The following is a 20,020-nucleotide window of genomic DNA, read 5'->3' as shown; positions in this document are numbered from 1 at the left end:
AACTGACAGGAGTTACAACCCTCCCTTACTCTAAAAGCAAAACTTTTTTTTTTTCATTTTGCATAGTTCCACTTTAAGGGTTCCTCTGGGCTTAGAGGCTATGTATGGCTGATTTAGATGGATTTCAATCCTCTATTTTATTTCATAAGATGTTCCCTAGTGTCTATGGAAAGATCATGATGCCCTGCATGTTACAGAAATCACTGTTATGTATGCAAGAATTGCATTTATTTGCATCATTTACCTTGTTCACATCTGATCGCACTCAGAATTTGGTTCAGTTGTGCATGGTAGCTATTCAGCTTCTAACTTCAGCTTGTTCAATTAAAGGATAAGTTCACCTTTGGGAATATGTTACATGCTCCACCCGTTTTTAGGGTGGAACATGTAACATGTTCCCATAGCTGCAGCCGCCCCCCTCCCTCTAACAGACAGTACGGTGAAACTTCTCCCTGTACTATCTGTCAAATTTGAAAACAGCGCAGCCGTGCGGGGCTCTGCCAACAAGGCCACGTCATTCGTTCATGGACTACCGTGAATGAATGAACTGAAAATCCTGACAGCCTTAGCAGCTGTCGGCTTGTAGTTTTCAATGAACTACCACGACACTCTGGAGCGCCGTGGTAGTTCATTGAAGCTTTCTATCAGAATATCTGCTTGCCCGCACATCCCGTACAGCAAGCAGATATTCTGACAGGCCTGCAGGAAACCTACTGATTGTTGGTGCAATGCTTTCCAGCCTCCTGTAGACAAAAATAATAAATGCACATTTTTTTACCTGGAAAAAAATGTGCATTTATTATTTTTGTCCAAAAGGTGAACTTGTCCTTAAAGCTGGCCATACACTATACAATTTTCTTGGGAATTTTGCTTTAGATTGACCAAAAACCATATAATATGAGGTCACACCTAAACAACACTTTCAATTGTATCCAATTAGGCAGGCCCTTGCACTACATAGTTGAAGGTAAATCTAAAGGAAATTGGGCAGTAAATTGTATAGTGTATGGCCAGCTTTAAGCTTTGTCAATAAAACCTGGAAGCTGATTGGTTACTATGCACACCTGCACCAGATTTTGCACTCTCCAGATTTAGAAAATCTCCCCCACTGAGTATGCAAAACAGTAGGCTATGGATAAAGCTAAGGCTAGCCATAGATGGATCAAAATTTGTCCTGTCCCTGTTGAACCAGATGAATTTCGATCCATTTATGGCCATTCCTATTTGACAGGAGTAGATCTAATGATCTGCCCTTCCAAATAGGACTGTTGGTAAGTTTGTGTTCCATCAGCATCTGCAGCACTGAGCAGTGTATTCTGACACAGTGGGGAGGATTCCCCCATCCACTTTGTATGTGTGGATGTGGAAATCCATTGGTTTGTTAAAAAAAAAATAAAAAAAATAAAAAAAATATGAGGTTTAGGGAGAATAGCTACAAGACTCACTCCTCACCTTTCTCAGCTAAGCTGATCTACCCTTACAAATGGGACTCTTGGTAAGGCTGGCCATACATTATACAATTTTCTTGAGAATTTTTCTTTAGGATTGACCTCATATTATATGGTTTTTGGTAAATCTAAACAACACTTTCAACTGTATCCAATTAGGCAGGTCCTTGCACTACATAGTTAAAGGTAAATCTAAAGGACATTGGAAAGAAAATTGGATAGTGTATGGCCAGCCTTAGGCTGGCCATACATTATACATTTATCTTCCAATTTTCTGCCCAATTTTCTTTAGATTTACCTTCAACTGTGTAGTGCAAGGGCCTGCCTAATTGGATACAACTGAAAGTGTTTTTTAGGTTTGTCCTCCTATTATATGGTTTTTGGTAAATCTAAACCAAAAATCTCCAGATAATTGTACAATGTATGGCCAGCCTTAGTTTTTGTTCAGCACTAATCAGTGTATTCTGACAATGGAGGAGTCTTGCTGTCAGAATCCAAGAACACACTGGGAGTATATAGTCAGTGGAGTTCTCCTTTAATAAAATTAGATACAAAATAAAACATTGAAATAACATTTATTTGGCATTTACATTTTTAAATCATTCATTTCCATACAGCAGCAGAGTCTTCAATGTCCAACTATTTGCCATATATATTCTGTATAGAAAGTGAAGGCTGAGAAGAGAAGAACTAAGACGACACATTATGCAGTAGATATATCAAGAGGCAATATAGGCAAACATAACAAAATACGTCATAAATTCTGAATATAAATCAGTCTTCCAAAATTATTTGTTTTTACCAATCATGAATCTCTTTGTTTTTTTAATAACACACTACATTTAATATTCATTGACACAGTGGTAGGAGATTTACCAACCCTCAGTTCACACTGTGCTTGCTGGTTCCAGGTGTGGAAATTGCATCGGTTCCCGCAAACATCCACAGCTGAACCACGCTGCTCTTAAAAGATGCGTGGGGCTGCCTTTCATTCTGAATGGCAACCCATCACATCTCATCCCGCAGCACAATTGCAGATGTGGGAACCACATGGTCAAAAAGAGCATGCGGTTTCCCTGAGGTCATATTTCAAATGAATGGGGTGCCGCACCTGAGCAAATACAGGCTGCACATCCCACAATAGTGTGAACAGAGGGTAAAACTAGAGCACTCAGAATCTGGTGCAGCTGTGCATGGTAGCCAATCAGCTTCTAACGTCAGTTTGCTCAGTTAAGCCTTCAAAATAAAACCTGGAAGCTGATTGGTTTCTATGCACAGCTGCACCAGATTTTGTACTCTCCAATTTTAGTAAATCGCCCCCTGGGCACCTACAGAACTAAAGGCAAAACTCTTGTTTTTCACTTTCAATATAGTAATGGAGGGTTACAACCCGTCAGGTTTTTTTTTTTTGCCTTCTGTGTCCCATTGGGGAGATTTAACGGGTCCAGTGGTTTAGATGCACGATGATAAAGGCGTATCAACTTCACATTTATATATTATTGAATGTGAGTGCTGTATCAAAAGCTGCTTTTTACATGTTATCTTTTAGTTGTCTATTAGTTGTTTTTGTTTAAATGTAATCCTCTTCGATAGTAAGCGCTAACAAGCAAGGCCCTCTGATTCCTACTCTACTAAATTGTATTGTACTGTCTGCCCTTATATTGTAAAGCGCTGCAAAAGTGTCAGCACTATATAAATCCTGCATAATAATAATAATAATGATTTGGAATTTTGCTTGAAGGTTATTTTTATGCACCCCTATGAAATGCAGAAAATGAGCTGTTTCTCCTGCTATTTATGTGCCGTTTACAGTGCCAGTAAATTCCATTGCCATAACAATCTTATTATACAAAGATATGACTGACGGTAAGGGCTGTAACATCAAACATATCTGCTGATGAAATTTGGAATGATAGTTTTATATTAAAGAATAAGTTCACTTTTTTAAAAAAAAAAGAATTTTTTGCAGGTAAAAAATGTTTTTTTTTGTTAGGGACTTGTAAAGCACTGTACCCACAATCAGCAGATCATGGGTGTAATGCCATTGTCCTGCAGACTGTCTGTGTATCTGTCTGCCCATACCTCCAATATAGGCAGGCAGTTACACTCTGACATGAAGCTTAATTAACTACCTAGAGTGATGGACAGCACCCGGTAGTTCACTGTGAACTACAAACTGACAGCTGCAAAGGCTGTTGGGACTTGTAGTTTTCCCATTGATGGAACCCTGTGAATAAATGATGTGGATGGGTGGGCGGAGCCTCGAACTGCTGCTTTATTTAAGTTTCTGACAGCAAGCAGGGGGAGAAGATCCCCTGCTAGCTGTCAAAGTGGGGAATTTGGGGGGATACAGGGGCCGATCCGTTACGTATTACACCCTGAATATGGGTGTAACATATAACATGTTACAAAAGGTAAACTTATCCTTTAAAGTGGGCTGAGGGTGCTCTGAGTTCATGTAAAAAGGGACATTTCCTTTAACCTCTTGCTGTCCACATAATGCATATGTGCAACTGCAAAGAGGGTGGGTTTTAAAGCCCACACACCGCACATATGAGACCATGAATAGGGGAGGTTTCTGTTCTGAGAACATGCTCACAGTAAACTCCCAGCACAAAGACTGAGCTGTCATAGACAGCTCTCAGTCTCTAGTCATAATCCAGAGCTGGCGAGACAGGTTCCCGATCATGCAAGTGTACAATCCACACGTTCCTGTGTTAAAAATGGCTGTGTGTATAAGTGGGTGCTGCAGCGACCGTCGGCTGGAACAGAACAGAATCCGCAAGGGAGAATGTAACCAGCACACCGAGAATCATCAATATGGGTCCAAAAGTTTTAATGAACGATCACATAGTTACAGCAAGGCAACGTTTCGGAGTCTTGTAGGACCCCTTCATCATGCATGTGACGTTGTCTGACAATAGGAGCTGCACTACTGGATTCCACCAGTGTGTGGAGCTTTAATACAGAACTGCATTTCCAAATACCACCGCACAGATGCTAAATCTTACAGCTCTCACAGTCACATAAAATAACCCAAAAAAAAGCAAAGGGGGTTCCCTCACCATTGATTCAAAGCTGGGAATCTTTATTAAATATGATTCATAACACAGTCACCAGATCAATTTTTGGCAGAGGCAGTTTTATGTAATAGGAAATAGGGAGACATTACACCTTATATTAAATCATCTTCAAATATGACTGTTTTTTTCCCATCCATGGAAAAAACTGTCTTTTCCACCTCACCGCCACCATTGCTCTCTTTCTGGAAGTGGACCTGAATGGCATCTTGAACATCATCTTCCTCTTGATCATCAACATTCTTAATGCCAGTTAATAGCACTGACCTCGCAGAATTGGCAGTAAACATCTGCAATGGAACACAGCAAAATTATGTCCCTAACGATATACAACGATTAATGGGGATACTGGTGTCTCATGTAAGGACAAGTATAATGCATTTTCATTGGATGCAGTTTGAATTAATATTGTAGATTTACTTTAAAGTAGTTTTAAACCCCCACATATACCCAGTGAAGTGACTAGCATCAGTTAATACACAGAGATGAAACAAATCCTCCTATGTAATTTGTACCTGTTTGTCTGAAGCCCTTCTCAACAGCCTCCTAAAGCACACATTTTACACAGCACCTGTGAGCTTCCACAGGCAACAAGCTGGGATCTGATGTAACACACTGCACAGCTCAGAGAGGAGAGCTGAGTGTAATCTGAGACCTGAGTGGGGGGGAATGGACACACCACCCAGTACACAATCTCAACACAGCTGAGGCTGTCAATCACAGGCTGCTTGTTGGAGCTCCACTACCTCACCCCTTCAATCACACTCTTGCAGACGGCAGATGATCAAGGCAGAAGATAGAAATCACACTCAATGTTTTGCATTGAGGCAAGTACATGCTATAGAAGGATATGCTTTGCTCATTTTTCATGTCATGGGTTTGCAACCACTACAAGTAATTGTTTTTTGTGACTTTTATTAACATTACATATTTTTGTAGAATGTAGAGGTTTGTAGATTGGCAGCTGGCTCTCCCAAAGGTGCCAGAGGTAGGAATTGCATGGTACTTGTGCAGTCCCTTGACCCTAGTAGTCTGTATTGGAGTGCAGAACAATGGCAGCAGGTACTCTAGACTGATGAGTCAAAATGTGAAATATTTGGCTGTAGCAAGAGGCAGTTGGTTTGCTGAGAGGCTGAAGGTACAATAATGAGTATCTGCAGGCAACAGTGCAGCATGGTGGAGGTTTCTTGCAAGTTCAGGGCTGCTTTTCTGCAAATGGAGTTGGAGATTTGGTCAGGATCAATGGTGTCCTCAATGCTGAAAAATATATTTATCCATCATGCCATACCTGCAGAGAGGTGTGTGATTGGGCCCAAATGTATTCTGCAGCAGGACAACAACCCCAAACATACAATGCCAAGAACTAACTTCAGTGTAAAGAAGAACAAGGAGTCGTGGAAGTGATGGTTTGGCCCCCACAGAGCCCTGATCTCAACATCATGGGAGTCCGTCTGGGATTACATGAAGAGACAGAAGGATTTGAGGCAGCCTACATCCTCAGAAGATATGTGGTTAGTTCTCCAACTTACTTGCTGAGTTCCTTCAAAAACTGTGTACAAGTCTACCTAGAACTGATACTGTTTTGAAGGCAAAAGGTGGTCACACCAAATAGTGATTTGAATTAGATCTCGTCTGTTAATTTATTTTCCATTTTGTTGATTGATAAAAAATAAACTGTTAACACTTCTATTTCTGAAGGCACTCTTAAATTTACAGAAATGTTTTTAACAACTTCTATTTTTTCTATGGTTGAACTGGATGGACTTTTGTCTTTTTTTCAGCCAGACTAACTATGTAACTGCCTATAACTTTTGCACAGTGTAATATATATATATATATATATATATATACACACAAATAAAATCCCTTTTATAGTTACCTGACAGCAGCGCCTACACTATTTGAGCCCCAAGACAGCTGGGATCCACAGGCAGGCCAGAGCCATTGTGTTAGATGAAGAGAGCTCATTACCATTCTTTAACCATCCTAAAATCTTAAACATAGGATTACCTCAATAACGTTTCTAGGGTGGATCGAATATGTTCAGCTACTTTCCTAGTCACCTTCCTCACTGCTATAGGAGGCAATTACATGTTGACAGCCAGGAAATGCTACGTATTTTTCAGCAGCAGCCAAAATGCAGTTGTTCCTGTATAAAATGACATTTGCAGACAGTCTGCAAGTGTGAGTAAGTAATAAAATATAATAATGTATTGTCATGTTGTAAGTACTAATTCATTCATATGTAGCTCAAGGTTGTGACTTTTGATCTACATACTGTATAACATCAGTTAAGGGAACCTTATAAAAATATTTTTTTAACTAAAATGTATTCCCATTTAATCCCTTATTAACCCTTAATTAATCCTAATCAGAACAAATAAACTACTTTCTCCCCTTACCTATTATTATTGCTTTTTATTTTTTAATATTTAATATTGAATTTATTGCAAATATTAATATTTAAGTATTTTTCATTTTCATTTGTTTTGGCTTTTTTCAGTACCACATAAAAAAAAGGATTTACAATAAAGCTATTTTTTTAAAAAACTAACACTGATAAAAATAGAAATAGAAAGCCTTTTTATGTCTTTTTGTCTATAGATTACAAAGGAAATAAAATTCTGCAAGACGATATTGCCAAAAGAAAGCCTAGTTTGTCTCCAAGAAAAGAATTGTTATCATAGAGTGTTACTAAACCCATGATCCTGCATTCACTGTATCTAGACTCCTACACTAAACAGAACATGAAAAGGCCATTATTTTAGTAAATGTAAACTGCTAAATACCTTTTCTCATCAGCACAATATAGCAGTTTTGTGACTTCTATTAGTGTCTGGCCGAGGACTGGTTAGAGCTTGTAGGTGGAGTTTTCATTCTGCTCCGACTGTCCTATGAGGCTACATAATCCCTGACCCTCTGTCTGGACAGCGCTGATTGGCCCTATGCTGATCACATGTACCCTCCCATAGAAAAAAAAAACTCTCCAGCAACACACAGTAAACTGAGCATGTGCAGAGTGACTCCTAGAGCTCTGTACTATCAGCAGAAGGATTGGGGACAGTAGAAGAAGGGGAGGATCAGAAAAGGCAGGATCAAACAGCCTTTTTACACAATGTGGAGGATTAACCCCTTAGGTTCCACAGTGAGTAGAACAAGCATGCTTTACTGCATATGCAGATTGATCTTACTGTTGTTGGTTTAGTAACACCTTATGTAATGACAAATAATCGCCAAATAAACAAGTCGCAAAAGTTGCTGTAATCCAAGAGCACTTTAAGTTACAAAGCTGAAGTGGTTAATATACATTTTGTATAACCCCGTGCCACTGATTTCAGTTCTGTGGCAGGTGTTGTCAGTAGAAAACAGTATTCATGGTCTTTTTAAAGTTAAGCTCCAGACAAAACTTTTTTAGATTTGAATAATCATCTCTTCAGGGAAGCTTATCCCACCTCCACCTAAAAACTGAACTTTAAAACCTCTGTCAGTTCAGCAGGGACAGGCTGAAATTTTATCCATCTATGGGCAGGCTGATTGCACTGAAGTCGATCTACCTATCGACTTCAGTGCAATGGGCGTGTCAGATTTTTTAATGCTATCACTGTTGTTCTGCTGGCAGGAAAAGTTCCCTGCTGGCAGAACACAATAGCGCTTCTGGAGGGATTCCCCCTTCAACACTGACTGTGTTGATGGAGAAATCCAGCTATTTTCTTTACTTCCACCATGAGTGGAAGGAAAGAAAAGTGTTTAATCTATGGGCTGCTTTACTTTCTCAGCTCATCTCACAGTTGTTAGTATTTATACCAACTTCCCTCCTAACCCTTTTATATAGAATTGTATTGTAACTGTAACATCTCCTTTTTTATTGTAAAGCGCTGTACAAACTGTTGGCACTACGAAAATTACACATTATAATGATACATTTACATAGCATGATTTTGATGTCTGATTTTTAGTTTTCCTTGAGTCTCATGTGGCATTTCTCTTTACTTTCAGTCCTGGTGACCACATGAGAAGTAAGATGAAAATACAAGTGGGGTCACAAAATGCAATCAAAACCCCTTCAGAGTTTCTCACCCATCCACACAGTATGTAAAACAAAAAGGTTTGGGCTAAAGTTGGCCTTGACAATTTTACAGCAACCTGTGTGATAACTGCCCCAGAAAACCACCATCTGCACATAACCTTCAGTCACAATTTAGCCTCTTTTTGCCACTCAGCTGCCAAGAACAGGGAAAGAAATCAAATCGACTTGTTGGTGCTCACACACAGTTATGGGCCCCTTCCTTGAATCCAAGTGAGGGGGCCAATAATTAGGCTCTAGCACCAGTTTGAAGCGAGTCACCTACTCACCCATACTCAGAAGTTCGGGGTATTTCACATTGCACTCGTTGGCTGAACAGAGGGTCGAAAAAGCAAGGAAAGGTGAATATACGTTGCAGGGGAGGGGAAAACAAAGTGAATCTTTTCCCTGCATGGTCCCCGGAAAGGGTAATTTCACCAACCAAAACCAAGACATGTAGATATGGGATTTAGTTTTATTTTACCTGCAGCTTGTTCAGTTCTATATCTGTACATGGCATCACTTTAACTTCACACTTGACTTTTCCAGCCACGAACTGGTGCCGATCTCTCTTTAGAACTCTCTGAGCCACTTTAAAGGAGAATAAAAAAAATTTTTAGGTTTATAGTAGTGAAACCCAACTCTAGAATCCTCACAATTGGAAGAATTGGTATACTGGGTGTGTGAAAGAAAAGTTAGTCAACAAGACTAAAAATCCTACTAACTGGGGAAGGTTTTATATCTGTATAGGAGCCCAACAGGGAGGATACAATTGGCAGCAAAAACCAAATGTTTCCCTCTTTTATCCAGAACAGCTTGAAGTGTATGTTACCCTAAAAATAGATTTCACATGTATGTGCCTGTTTGATCATGCTGCTTTGGGTAAATGTAATCTTTTATTTAATGAGATCTTTATTTCCTGGTGATCCTGCCAATTCCCCTCATGTCCGCTCCATTCTGACCATGCTGAGTACAGAAACAGATCTGTGCTGGCATGGTCACTTTTCGTATCTCTTCTTTTTTGCATGATTATATGGGACCCAGTGCGGACACATAGCATGCCTGTATCTACCGTAGTCAGATAACCACTACCCTTTGTCCAACCCTACTGTATTAATGGACGGCAGCACCCAGCATGAGCCTCACTGAAAAAACACCACAGGCTTGAGCATAGCACATACAGGGAGGCTGATCACTGGACCACCAAGGAAAACACAATAAGTAGATACAAAATATTTATTTGTTAAATAAATAATGATTATGGTACACAAATGATATATCTTTCCTTGCAATGTGTTTTTGCTTTATTCCATTTGTATATGCGTTAAAACCCAAAAGCCGATAATGTGATGCCCTAGGTTCTTTTCCAATCTTCTATAGCAGTGAGCAGTCCTTGATGATGCAGCGCTTTGCATCACTACCCTGTGAGTGCATAGCGCCCTGTTCGGGCCACAGTCACATGGCCGGATAGCTGCATCTACTGGATTCCAGTAGCATGAATCAGTAGATTCTTGCAGTTGGAATCGCTGGGGCATGCGATCCACAGTGGCCATTCAGCCTATTTAAACTAATGGTGGGCTGACAGCCACTGCTGCTCTTCACATGTAGTCACACACAAAACAGATAGTTGCAATTAGGGACAGATGTCTGAGCCTGGATGCAGCTATGTCCAGGCCAGGGGTGGACTGACCATTTGGAAACTCGGGCACTGCCCGAGGGCCCGGGGTCAGTAGGGGGCCCCATGAGACGCTCCTGGTACCTTTTTCATAGGTTTTTTTGAATTTGGGCAAGGACACAGGGGCCTCATGATCCTCTATTGCCCGTGGGCCCCATGAGTTGTCAGTCCGCCCCTGGTCCAGGCTCGACCATCCATCTATAACCACGGATATCTGCTCTATGTGCAGCTATATGTGAACAACAGCGGCAGCTCAGCCTATTTAAACTAATGATGGGCTGACAGCAGTCGCTGCTGATCACATGCTCCAGTATTCCAGCCGCAATCTGCTGATTCTTGCTGCTGGAATCCGTTGGCTGCAGTGGCCTGGCTGTGTAAATGTGGCCTAATACTCCCTCAGGAGTTGGTTCCATGATGGCTTGCAGTCACAGTATTTCCTCAATCTCTCCAGGTTGAATGACACCAGGCATCATTTAACCCTGAAGACAGAACAACTGGGGCAGAAAGGAAAAAAAAACAAAAAAAGAATATAGGAAAACATTCCCACACAAATTATTGGACTTTACTGGCACATCACAAGACAAGAATTAATAATCCAAATGGGTTATAGGTTTTAAGGTTGTAAATCCACATGGTTTCAAAGTGGGAAATGTCCCTCCTAGAAAAACTGCCGCTCCAGCGTGGTAATGATCAACAGCTATAAATGTGGTACCCATCGGGTTTTACTGTGACAACTAGCACAATGCATAGATACACTATGTCCCGGAAAGCAAAACCTGATTTTGGCAATGTGTTCTCTCAATTTAGTTTGGAGTTTTCTGATTGTCCTCCCAATATATTGCTGACCACATGGGCAAATAATCATATAGACCACATTCCTGGTGTTACAGCTTAAAAGCCTGTCAAAATAATAGCATTTTGAAGCTTGGTTGGAAGAGAAAGATGTAATCTTCCTTCCCTTAAATCTATTAATTTTACACACCTCACACTTCCGGCATAGATAATAACCTTTCAGGTCATGAAAGAATTTGGGCCTATTATTAGGAGGTTGGATGACATTAGGAGCAATTAGATTTCTCAGTGAAGGAGCTCCTCTATACACTACGTTCGGTTTGTCGGGCATTAAGGGACCTAAAATTGGGTCATTTTTCAACACTGGCCAATATTTATTCAAAATTATTTTCACCACCCAGTACTGATTAGAGGGAGGTCACAAAAGTCCAATTAACTAGTTGCCGACTGCAGATAGCCGAATGACGGCTACACTGCGGCCGGCCAGTTCTGGGTGGACGTCATATGACGTCCTCCCAGAATGCGCTCTCCTGTGCGCCCCCAAGGGCGCACACCTGGCGATCTTCGTGATCGCTGTGTCCTACAGACACAGCTGATCACGTGATGTGGTAAAAGGCCAATCACAGCAGCCTTTTACCACGTGATCAGCCGTATCCAATGACACGCTGATCACACGGAAATGCAATTGCCGGTTCTCGGCTGCACTTTCCTCATGCTGTCAGAGCGCGAGGAAAGTACTGCTGAGAACCGGCAGTTGTCAGAGCAGGGATCAGCACTGATCATCAGGGCACTGATGATCAGTGCCCTGATGATCGGTGCCCAGCAGTGCCACCCACCTGTGCCCAGCAGTGCCACGAGTGCCACCCAGCAGTGTCACACACCTGTACCCAGAAGTGCCACCTACCTGTGCCCAGCAGTGCCACCCACCTGTGCCCATGAATGCAGCCCAGCAGTGCTGCCAGTCAGTGCCACCAGTCAGTGCCCAGCGGTTGTGCCAGTCAGTGCCCAGCAGTTGCGCCAGTCAATGCCCAGCAGTGATGCCAGTCAGTGCCACCTATCAGTGCTGTCTATCAGTACTCATCATCAGTGCTGCCTATCAGTGCCACCTATCCGTACCACCTCATTAGTGCTGCCTATCAGTGCCGCCTATCAGTGCCCATCAGTGCTGCCTCATCAACGCACATCAGTGAAGGAGAAAAATTACCTGTTTGCAAAATTTTATAATAGAAACAAAGAAACTTTTTTTTTCACATTTTTTGCAATTTTTTTGTATGTTGCGCAAAAAGTAAAACACCCAGCGGCGATTAAATACCACCAAAAGAAAGCTCTATTTGTGAGAAAAAAATTATAAAAATTTCATATGGGTACAGTGTTGCATGACTACGCAATTGTCAAAGTGCGGCAGTGCTGAAAGCTGAAAATTGTCCTGGTAAAGAAGGGGGCAGGGGCGGACTGACCATTTGGAAACTCTGGCACTGCCCGAGGGCCCGGGGTCAGTAGGGGGCCCCATGAGATGCCCCTGGAACCTTTTTCATAGGCTTTTTTGAGTTTGGGCAAGGACACAGGGGCCCCATGATCCCCTATTTCCCGGGGGCCCCATGAGTTGTCAGTCTGCCCCTGGAAGGGGGTATAAGTGCCCAGTAGGCAAGGGGTTAAAGGAGTCATTTTGATTCTCCCTGAATCAGCCCTGGACAACAAAGCACTTCTATCCTTCTCAGTAACCTCACATATAACCTGGCTAAGTTCTCTCATATCGTACCCTTTAGTAACAAACCTCTCCTTCAATACTTCAGATTGTAGATGGTAATCCCTAATTTTTGTACAATTATGTCTTATATGCAAGAACTGGCTCTTAGGGATCTAATTTAGCCAAGACGGATGATGACAACTAGTCCTGTCCAAATATGAATTCCTATCTGTTTCTTTGAAAAAAGTCACAGTTTGGAGGGTATCATTAACCACTTTGATGGTTATATCTAAAAAATGTATTTCTTGCATTTTCCATTCAGCTCATTACATGAAAGTAAGGATATTAATATAACTTAGATTACAAAAGTTGAAGTTTTACTCAAATTAGTTGATGCAAAAATGAATACACCCCACAACAAAAACTACTACATCTAGTATTTTGTATGACCTCCATGATTTGTAAGGATAGCACTATGTCTTCTAGGCATGGAATGAACACGTTGATGACATTGCAAAATCTGTTTTTTCCATTCTTCAAGAATAACCTCTTTTAGACCCTGGATGCTGGATGGAAAGTGATGCTCAACCTTGTCTCTTCAGAATTCCCCATAAGTGTTTGACTAGGTTCAGATCAGGAGACATACTTGACCACTAAATAACTTTCACCCTGTTCTTCTTCAGAAATGCAACAGTGGCCTTAGATGTGTGTTTTGGATCACTGTCATGTTGCAAAAGTGCACAGCGACCAAGGGCACGAAGTGATGGTAGCATCTTCTCTTTCAATATAGAGAAGTACATCTGTGAATTCATACTACCATCATTGAAATGCAACTCCCCGACACCAGCACCATTCATGAAGCCCCACAGAAGGACACTGCCACCACTATGTTTCACTGTAGGCACCATGCATTTTTCTTTTCTTCATCTTTGCGACGCCACAAAGTTTTGAAGCCATCAGTAACAAAAACATTTATCTTGGTCTCATCACTCCAGAGTACAGAGTCCCAGTAGTCTTCTTTTTCAGCATGGGCCCTGGTGAATTCTAGGTGGGCTTTTTTGTGCATGGGCTTTAGGAGAGGTTTCCTTCGTGGACGACACCCATGCTTGCCATTCCTCTGGATAAACTCCTGTCGAGGTGGTAACTTCCGTGGACGGCCTGAATGTCTGTGAGATGATTGCAGTTCCATCTTTGTTAAATTTTTGTATTACTTTTGCTACAGTATTCTGACTGATAAGTAAAGCTTTTCTGATCTTCTTGTAGACTTCACCTTTCTTATGTAAAGAAATTATTTTCTTTCTCAGGCCTTGTAACATTTGTCCTAATTAACAAGAATTCACCTGCCGATGAATTCTTGTTAATTAGGATTATTTTTGTCTAAAATTTAGCTTTGCTCCTAAGACTTTCATTGGGGTGTATTCATTTTTTCAGCATGGTTTTGAATGAATTTGTTATGAAAAGTACTTTTTTGTGTGTGTAAATTAACAAATCTTGTTTGCAATCAATGGCCCTCATTTGTGGGAGTATTTTGTAGTATAGTGTCCCATAGAAAATGTTTATTCTGAAAGGAAAGGAAAGGTTTTCTGACAAATCTGTTGTGGTATACTCATTTTTGCTGAGCACTGTATATAGAAATAAGAAAAAAATCATAAAAATTAACACCTAAAACGGTGTCTTGTGACAGTATTCCTTTTTTATGAATAAACATTTTCTATATATTTTTAATTTTTGTCTCGTGATGTTCCAGGAACGTTCAATAATTAAGGTGGGGATGTTTTCCCACATTCTTTTTTGTTTGTATACAACTGGAAGAGGCATGGTGGAGGTCTTGGTTTTCAATATGGAGTGTGCTGCGTAAATTGACAGCACTATATAAGTACCTTTTAATAATAATAATAATAGTAATAATGTATGGAGCAGAGAGGAAATACTGCTGGGGGAAACGTGATAAGTAGGAATGAGTTCAGGCATGCTTGGATCCTAGTCCAAGTTAGCCCGCCAGGACACTGTCACCTTTACTGGGCCACTCATCTGCGCTTAGGGTATTCCCTGCCCTGTAGTCACATATATGCAAAGGGCATGTACACATGTGGCTGCGGGATGGAAAATGCCTCGACTTCTTATGATGGGCCCAGTACAGGGGCCACTTCCTGGCCGGTTCATTCAGGTGGGTTCAGATTAGGATCCATACATACCTGAGCACATACTAAGTGACAAAACACTGAGTATTGCAGCCAAAGTCCCCTTTTTGAACTTTCTGAGGAAAAAAAAAATAGCCTTCAATTAGATTTAATTTCCAAATGAAAAAAACTAGGAGTAAGTTTACCGCATACCTCCGTTCTGCAAATATGTGACATAGGCAGTGTTATCATTCCTGTCATATTCCACCTCCTCAATCTCTGCACCGCCTATCCCAGATTTATAGAAGGTCAACTCCACTTTATCCTTTAGGATCTCTTCAGGAATATCCTTTGGCAGATTGAAAATTTTTACTTTCTTGCTTGAGATATTCATGCACACCTAAAGAAAAAGACGGAAAAAGAACTGTCTCATGAAAAACCACAGCATAATCCACCCTAAAACAATACAATGAGAAATATACTGTGTAATTCACCTCAAATTTTACTGATTTGTTTAACACAGGTTCCACAGCGTCCACAGTAGCTCGTGTGCCATTGATATCCAGGGAATGTCTTTTCTTTGCAATAACAGATTCAGCAACTATTAGGAAAAAGGTATTTAACATGAGAGGGGAGTAAACATAAGCATGCAAGTTTTGATTCACAAAAGTGTTTGCAAAAGTTCCCCTTATGTATTAGCTATTATTCTGACATGATGTTAAAGCCCAAATCCATCCAGTTTACTTTTTTGGATAGCGCAGACCCCTGACGGGCCCTGCAGGTTTCCACCAGGTTCTCTTCCCAATTAACAACAAAGCAGCCAGGCACGCAGCAGCAAAAACAGTCTCAAGATGTAAGGACCAGGCAGGGAATGTCTTTTTAAGATTTAAAGGAGAAGTACAGCCAAAAGCTCGTTTGGCTGTACATCTCCTGTGGATCACATGAGTGCAATATGAACTCCTATGACCCTTTTTCAGCCAACAGTAGGCTAAAGTCTGCTGTTGGCTGACATCACTTAGCCGGTGCAGGCTGGGGAGAGATTCTGACCATATCCACCCAGGAGCTTAAACCGGAACTGGGTTCAGCCTTTCAGTGATCCACTGAGAGCCTGAGCCAGCCGCTACTGCTCCATTCACAGCTCAGCCCTCCAGTGAGCGCTGGGGGAACAGAGCAGACAGCCAGAGACTGACAGTCCCAGCTCTCTGCTCAGAGCGGCAATTCAGTTCTCACCCCTAGAATTGGTGGGGGACAACTGCAGCATTGGAGTGATACTGCAACCACCTAGGTAGGTATAATTTTAAAAAAAGAAAAAATTCCCATACTTTTCTTTTAACGCTCGTTGAACTTGGATAGGGAGCAGGATAAGCTTTTGCATACTCCAAATTAAGTGCACAAAGTAGTAGAGGACACTCTCTGCCTTATCTCTACTGTTCAGGATAGTTCCCCTCTTGACTGGCAATAGGAGAATCAGTGACTCACGGACTTCAAGCACTGGAACAGTCAACACTGAAGCAGATGCTCAAAGTGTTAAAGAAGCAAAAGTCACTTGGATCTCTCACTCCAGCCTATACTCACAATGTCCCCATGTACTTAGATGGCTCCATCCAATACCGGCCAGACACTTCTCCTTTGAACCTCCAGGTCAGATTCTCAGTGAATCCCCTTTGATTTTGCTACAGTTCCTCTCAGAAAGTAGGCCCCCCAGCTCTCCCTGAGCTGGGACCTCATTGAACTCAGACTTCACATAATCTGCCCAGAAGGGCAGCAGCTCTTCAGGCTGGGTCTTCTCCTCTTGGACAAGAGCCCTTCTGTTCCAGGCCCCAGATTATATATGCCCTCATCAGACAGCTACTGGGTATTCTCTCCCCCAGAGATTGGCAGAGACCAAATGAATATTCAGGCCCAGTATCTGACTCTTCCAGCCCACTACATTCTATAATCCAAAAGAAGGCAGGGGAAAGTAGTTGAGCCTGAAAGCCAGCAAGACCCAGAACAGCCAAAAATAATCACATGCCACTCCAATGATTACAGGGGACCTAAAAAACTAAACGTACCTTAATCTCTGTAGCAACCTCTTCTAGGAAGGTGCTACATGAGCTTTCCACAAAAGTAGTCTATTTCATCATGTTTTTATTTCTGTCTTTGACAAAATCAGCGAGAATTTCCCTCACTTCCTGTCGCATTGACACCCATATAAGAAAGAGGGGAGTGGGTGTCAAAGCTGGAAAGGAAGGCAAATACAACAATACAAATCTTGTCAGTCGTTTTAACCTTTCCTGGCTACTAAAAATGTTTTTTTTGTGTCCATCATACATTTTTTATCTCTTCCTGGGGAAAAAAAACTCTTCCCCACTCTATCCTAGCCAAAATACAATGCTTTGGTTGAAGTTGGGCTTTATTCAAAAGTGCTAGAATTTTATTTTGAGTCATTTTAGGCTGCAAAGTTTACCAACAGGGGTACCGTGTAAAATATATATTTCAATTAAATGGGGAAGGGTTTGACATGGAAATTTGCACTTACTTTCTGTCCCTAATATTGATGTCCCTGGGACAGGAAGTGAGGGAAATTCTCCCCAAATGGGGCATGGACAACAAAAAACACCTGAGACAAATTCTAACTCAACTTAAAAAAGTGTTCATTTTAAAACAAGAGAGCAAAGAAAAATAGTGGGGTACACATAACAGCCTATTGCATATTTGATTTTATAACCTGCTGCAGAACAGAAATGATGACGTTGAACTTACCAGCGCCATCAAGGTTCCAAAATCATCCTCATATAATGAGGTATATAAAATACTTTTTCAGAACACATTTTTGATTAAAAATACCTTGAGCATCTTCAAATGTGAGCAGGGCCTGTCCATTCCCCAGGATAAAGGGGTGACCAACAGTGCAACAGGTGTAGGTAATGTCCATAGGCTCATCGTCACTTTTATTTACCCCAGAGGGCAGAGTCTCTTTAAAATTTATATTCTTTGGAGGCAATTGACTGTTAATCTGGTGCAAAAAAACAAAATCAAGGTAAGAAAGGACTGATGGGAATATCAGAAAAGACTGAGAACACAGCAGCTAGGTGGTTAGCACTTTCACCCAGCAGCTCTAGGGTCGTCAGTTCAAATCCCAACCACAACACTACCTGCCCAGAAACAAATATGTGTACGACCACACTCAAAATAGCAAGTGTTAAACTACCTAAAACGAGAAAATGTTTGAAAATAATACTCTATATAAAATGTATCACCAAAATGTTGTGCAGCTCAATTCACAAACAAAATTTCTCTTTGCTTAAAAGTGTGATGTCAAAGCACCCAGCGTCCTTCACTTCTTCAGGTAAATGGCTCACCTCTCTCAACACAACTTTGTGCCACGCTCTGAGTGAAGTCCACTTTGACCCACAGACTGTGTTCGTGGCTGAAGCCGTCGGCTTTACTTGTCTTTGCGAATACCTCCATAGTGTCGGGCATGACATTTATTGTTTTTTTGAAGCCTTCCTTTCTGTTTATTGACATGTTGGCAAATGGTCTAGAACTGTGAGAACCTTGCAAGCTCATTAATGAAAAGAGTGGAGCCATTAACCCAGGGGTGTCAAACTGGCAGCCCTCCAGCTGCTGCGAAACTACAAATCCCAACATGCCTCTGCCTTTGGGAGTCATGCTTGTAACTATCAATCTTGCAATGCCTCATGGGACTTGTAGTTTAGCAACAGCTGGAGGGCTGCCAGTTTGACACTCGTGCATTAATCCATCATTGGATGATAAAGATTGTATGGTGCTCCAACAGGATTGGAAGTGGATTGCATTGTGTATGATACTTAAGCCTAGGTTCTTCTTCATTATCACAAGTATAAAGCCCCATACACAGGATCAGAAAATTGTACAAAAAATGCCACTTTCAAAAGTGATTGTATGATAATCACAGTGGCTAAATGGTTATCACTTCTGCCTGGCAGTACTAGGGTCATTGGTTCAAATCCCAACTGCAGCACCACCTGCCTGGAGTTTGCATGTTCTCCCTGTGACTGCATGGGTTTCCTCCGGGTACTTCAGTTTCCTCCCACACTCCAAAGACATGCTGGTAGATTAATTGGCTCCTGTCTAAATTGGCCCTGGTATGTACAGTATATGTATGAATGTGAGTTAGGGACTTTAGATTGTATGCTCCTTGAGGGTTAGGGACTAATGTGAATGTACAATATATGTATGTACAGCGCTGCGTAAATTGACTGCACTATACAAGTACCTGAAATAAATAAAATAAATAATCTGATCATTAGTACACTGCAATCGTCTGAAAGTTACAAGCATGACATTTTTTTGTCATACAATACCAGTTCGTACGATTTGTGATTAACCAGTACAGTTTTCATCTGTAAATGCAATACAGATACATTACATCACTTCCGAATTTTTATTCTGTTGAACAAGAATTTTCGTATCTTTAGTAGCCTCTTCATTTTTGATATGAGACTATTATGCAAAAAAAAAAATGGATGATCATTCGTCCGATATTCTCAACGTGTATATGGGGCTTGAGGAACATTCTTCCCACTGACTAATGTATCATGAGTTATAGATATGAACATTATTAGCAGGGGTTCCCTCACACTGGAAAGTTATTTCAGGGGTTCCTCTGTGTTGAAAAGGTTGAGAATGGCTGCCTTATACTCACCTTACCTGCCCTCCCTCAAAGCTCCTTCCTTCTCCACAACCAGTATTTAAATGGCTGGTATCAGCAACCTAAAAGAGTGACCACTTCCCCTGCCACGTGACAGTGCTTGACTGCTCCACTCAAAGAGTTCACAGGTTCCTCCATATCTGAAATTGCTGAGTAGTGTAGGAAGCTGCAGAGGGGAGAGGGAGCAGGCAGGGTTGTGCTAGTAAGGTTAGTACAAGGGGTTGGGAAGGGGATTGGGGCTATCCAGAAATACTGTCACATTGCTCTATATGGGCAAGGGCTCTTTTAAGGCAAACTATATTTGTGGGTGCTAGTTTTAGTTCAGTTGTTTTCTACATCAATATGAAGCTCATAAACTTAACACATGATGAATGAACATCATAGATGACAAAGGATTTCCAGAGTAATATGGCATAGCTGATTTGATGTTCACTTTGTCTGAATAAACCTTCGGACTGAGCCATCTGATAAGGGAGGAGT

At 41.3% G+C, this 20,020-nt stretch overlaps 1 protein-coding gene across 7 annotated transcripts in view; it reads right to left on the bottom strand.

The window, feature by feature from the left end:
- Nucleotides 1-2,004: 2,004 nt before the first annotated feature.
- NMI (N-myc and STAT interactor) overlaps nucleotides 2,005-20,020 on the bottom strand; it is a 116,669-nt gene continuing 98,653 nt past the window's right edge. For all 7 annotated transcript variants that reach the window (XM_089689358.1, XM_089689362.1, XM_089689357.1 and 4 more), the window contains 5 exons: nucleotides 17,695-17,863; nucleotides 15,360-15,466; nucleotides 15,079-15,265; nucleotides 9,076-9,182; nucleotides 2,005-4,818 (listed from right to left, as the gene is read on the bottom strand). In XM_089689358.1, the coding sequence (XP_089545484.1) occupies nucleotides 4,624-4,818; nucleotides 9,076-9,182; nucleotides 15,079-15,265; nucleotides 15,360-15,466; nucleotides 17,695-17,863 (765 nt within the window). In that variant the 3' untranslated portion in view covers nucleotides 2,005-4,623. The remainder of the gene's footprint in view (nucleotides 4,819-9,075; nucleotides 9,183-15,078; nucleotides 15,266-15,359; nucleotides 15,467-17,694; nucleotides 17,864-20,020) is intronic.

Source organism: Staurois parvus, unplaced genomic scaffold (genome assembly GCF_062004578.1).
Source record: "Staurois parvus isolate SC_StPar_1 unplaced genomic scaffold, SC_StPar_1.0 ptg000471l, whole genome shotgun sequence".
Classification (NCBI taxonomy): domain Eukaryota; kingdom Metazoa; phylum Chordata; class Amphibia; order Anura; family Ranidae; genus Staurois; species Staurois parvus.
Note: the sequence above shows the minus strand (reverse complement) of the source record. Positions and strands in the feature narration are given on the sequence as shown.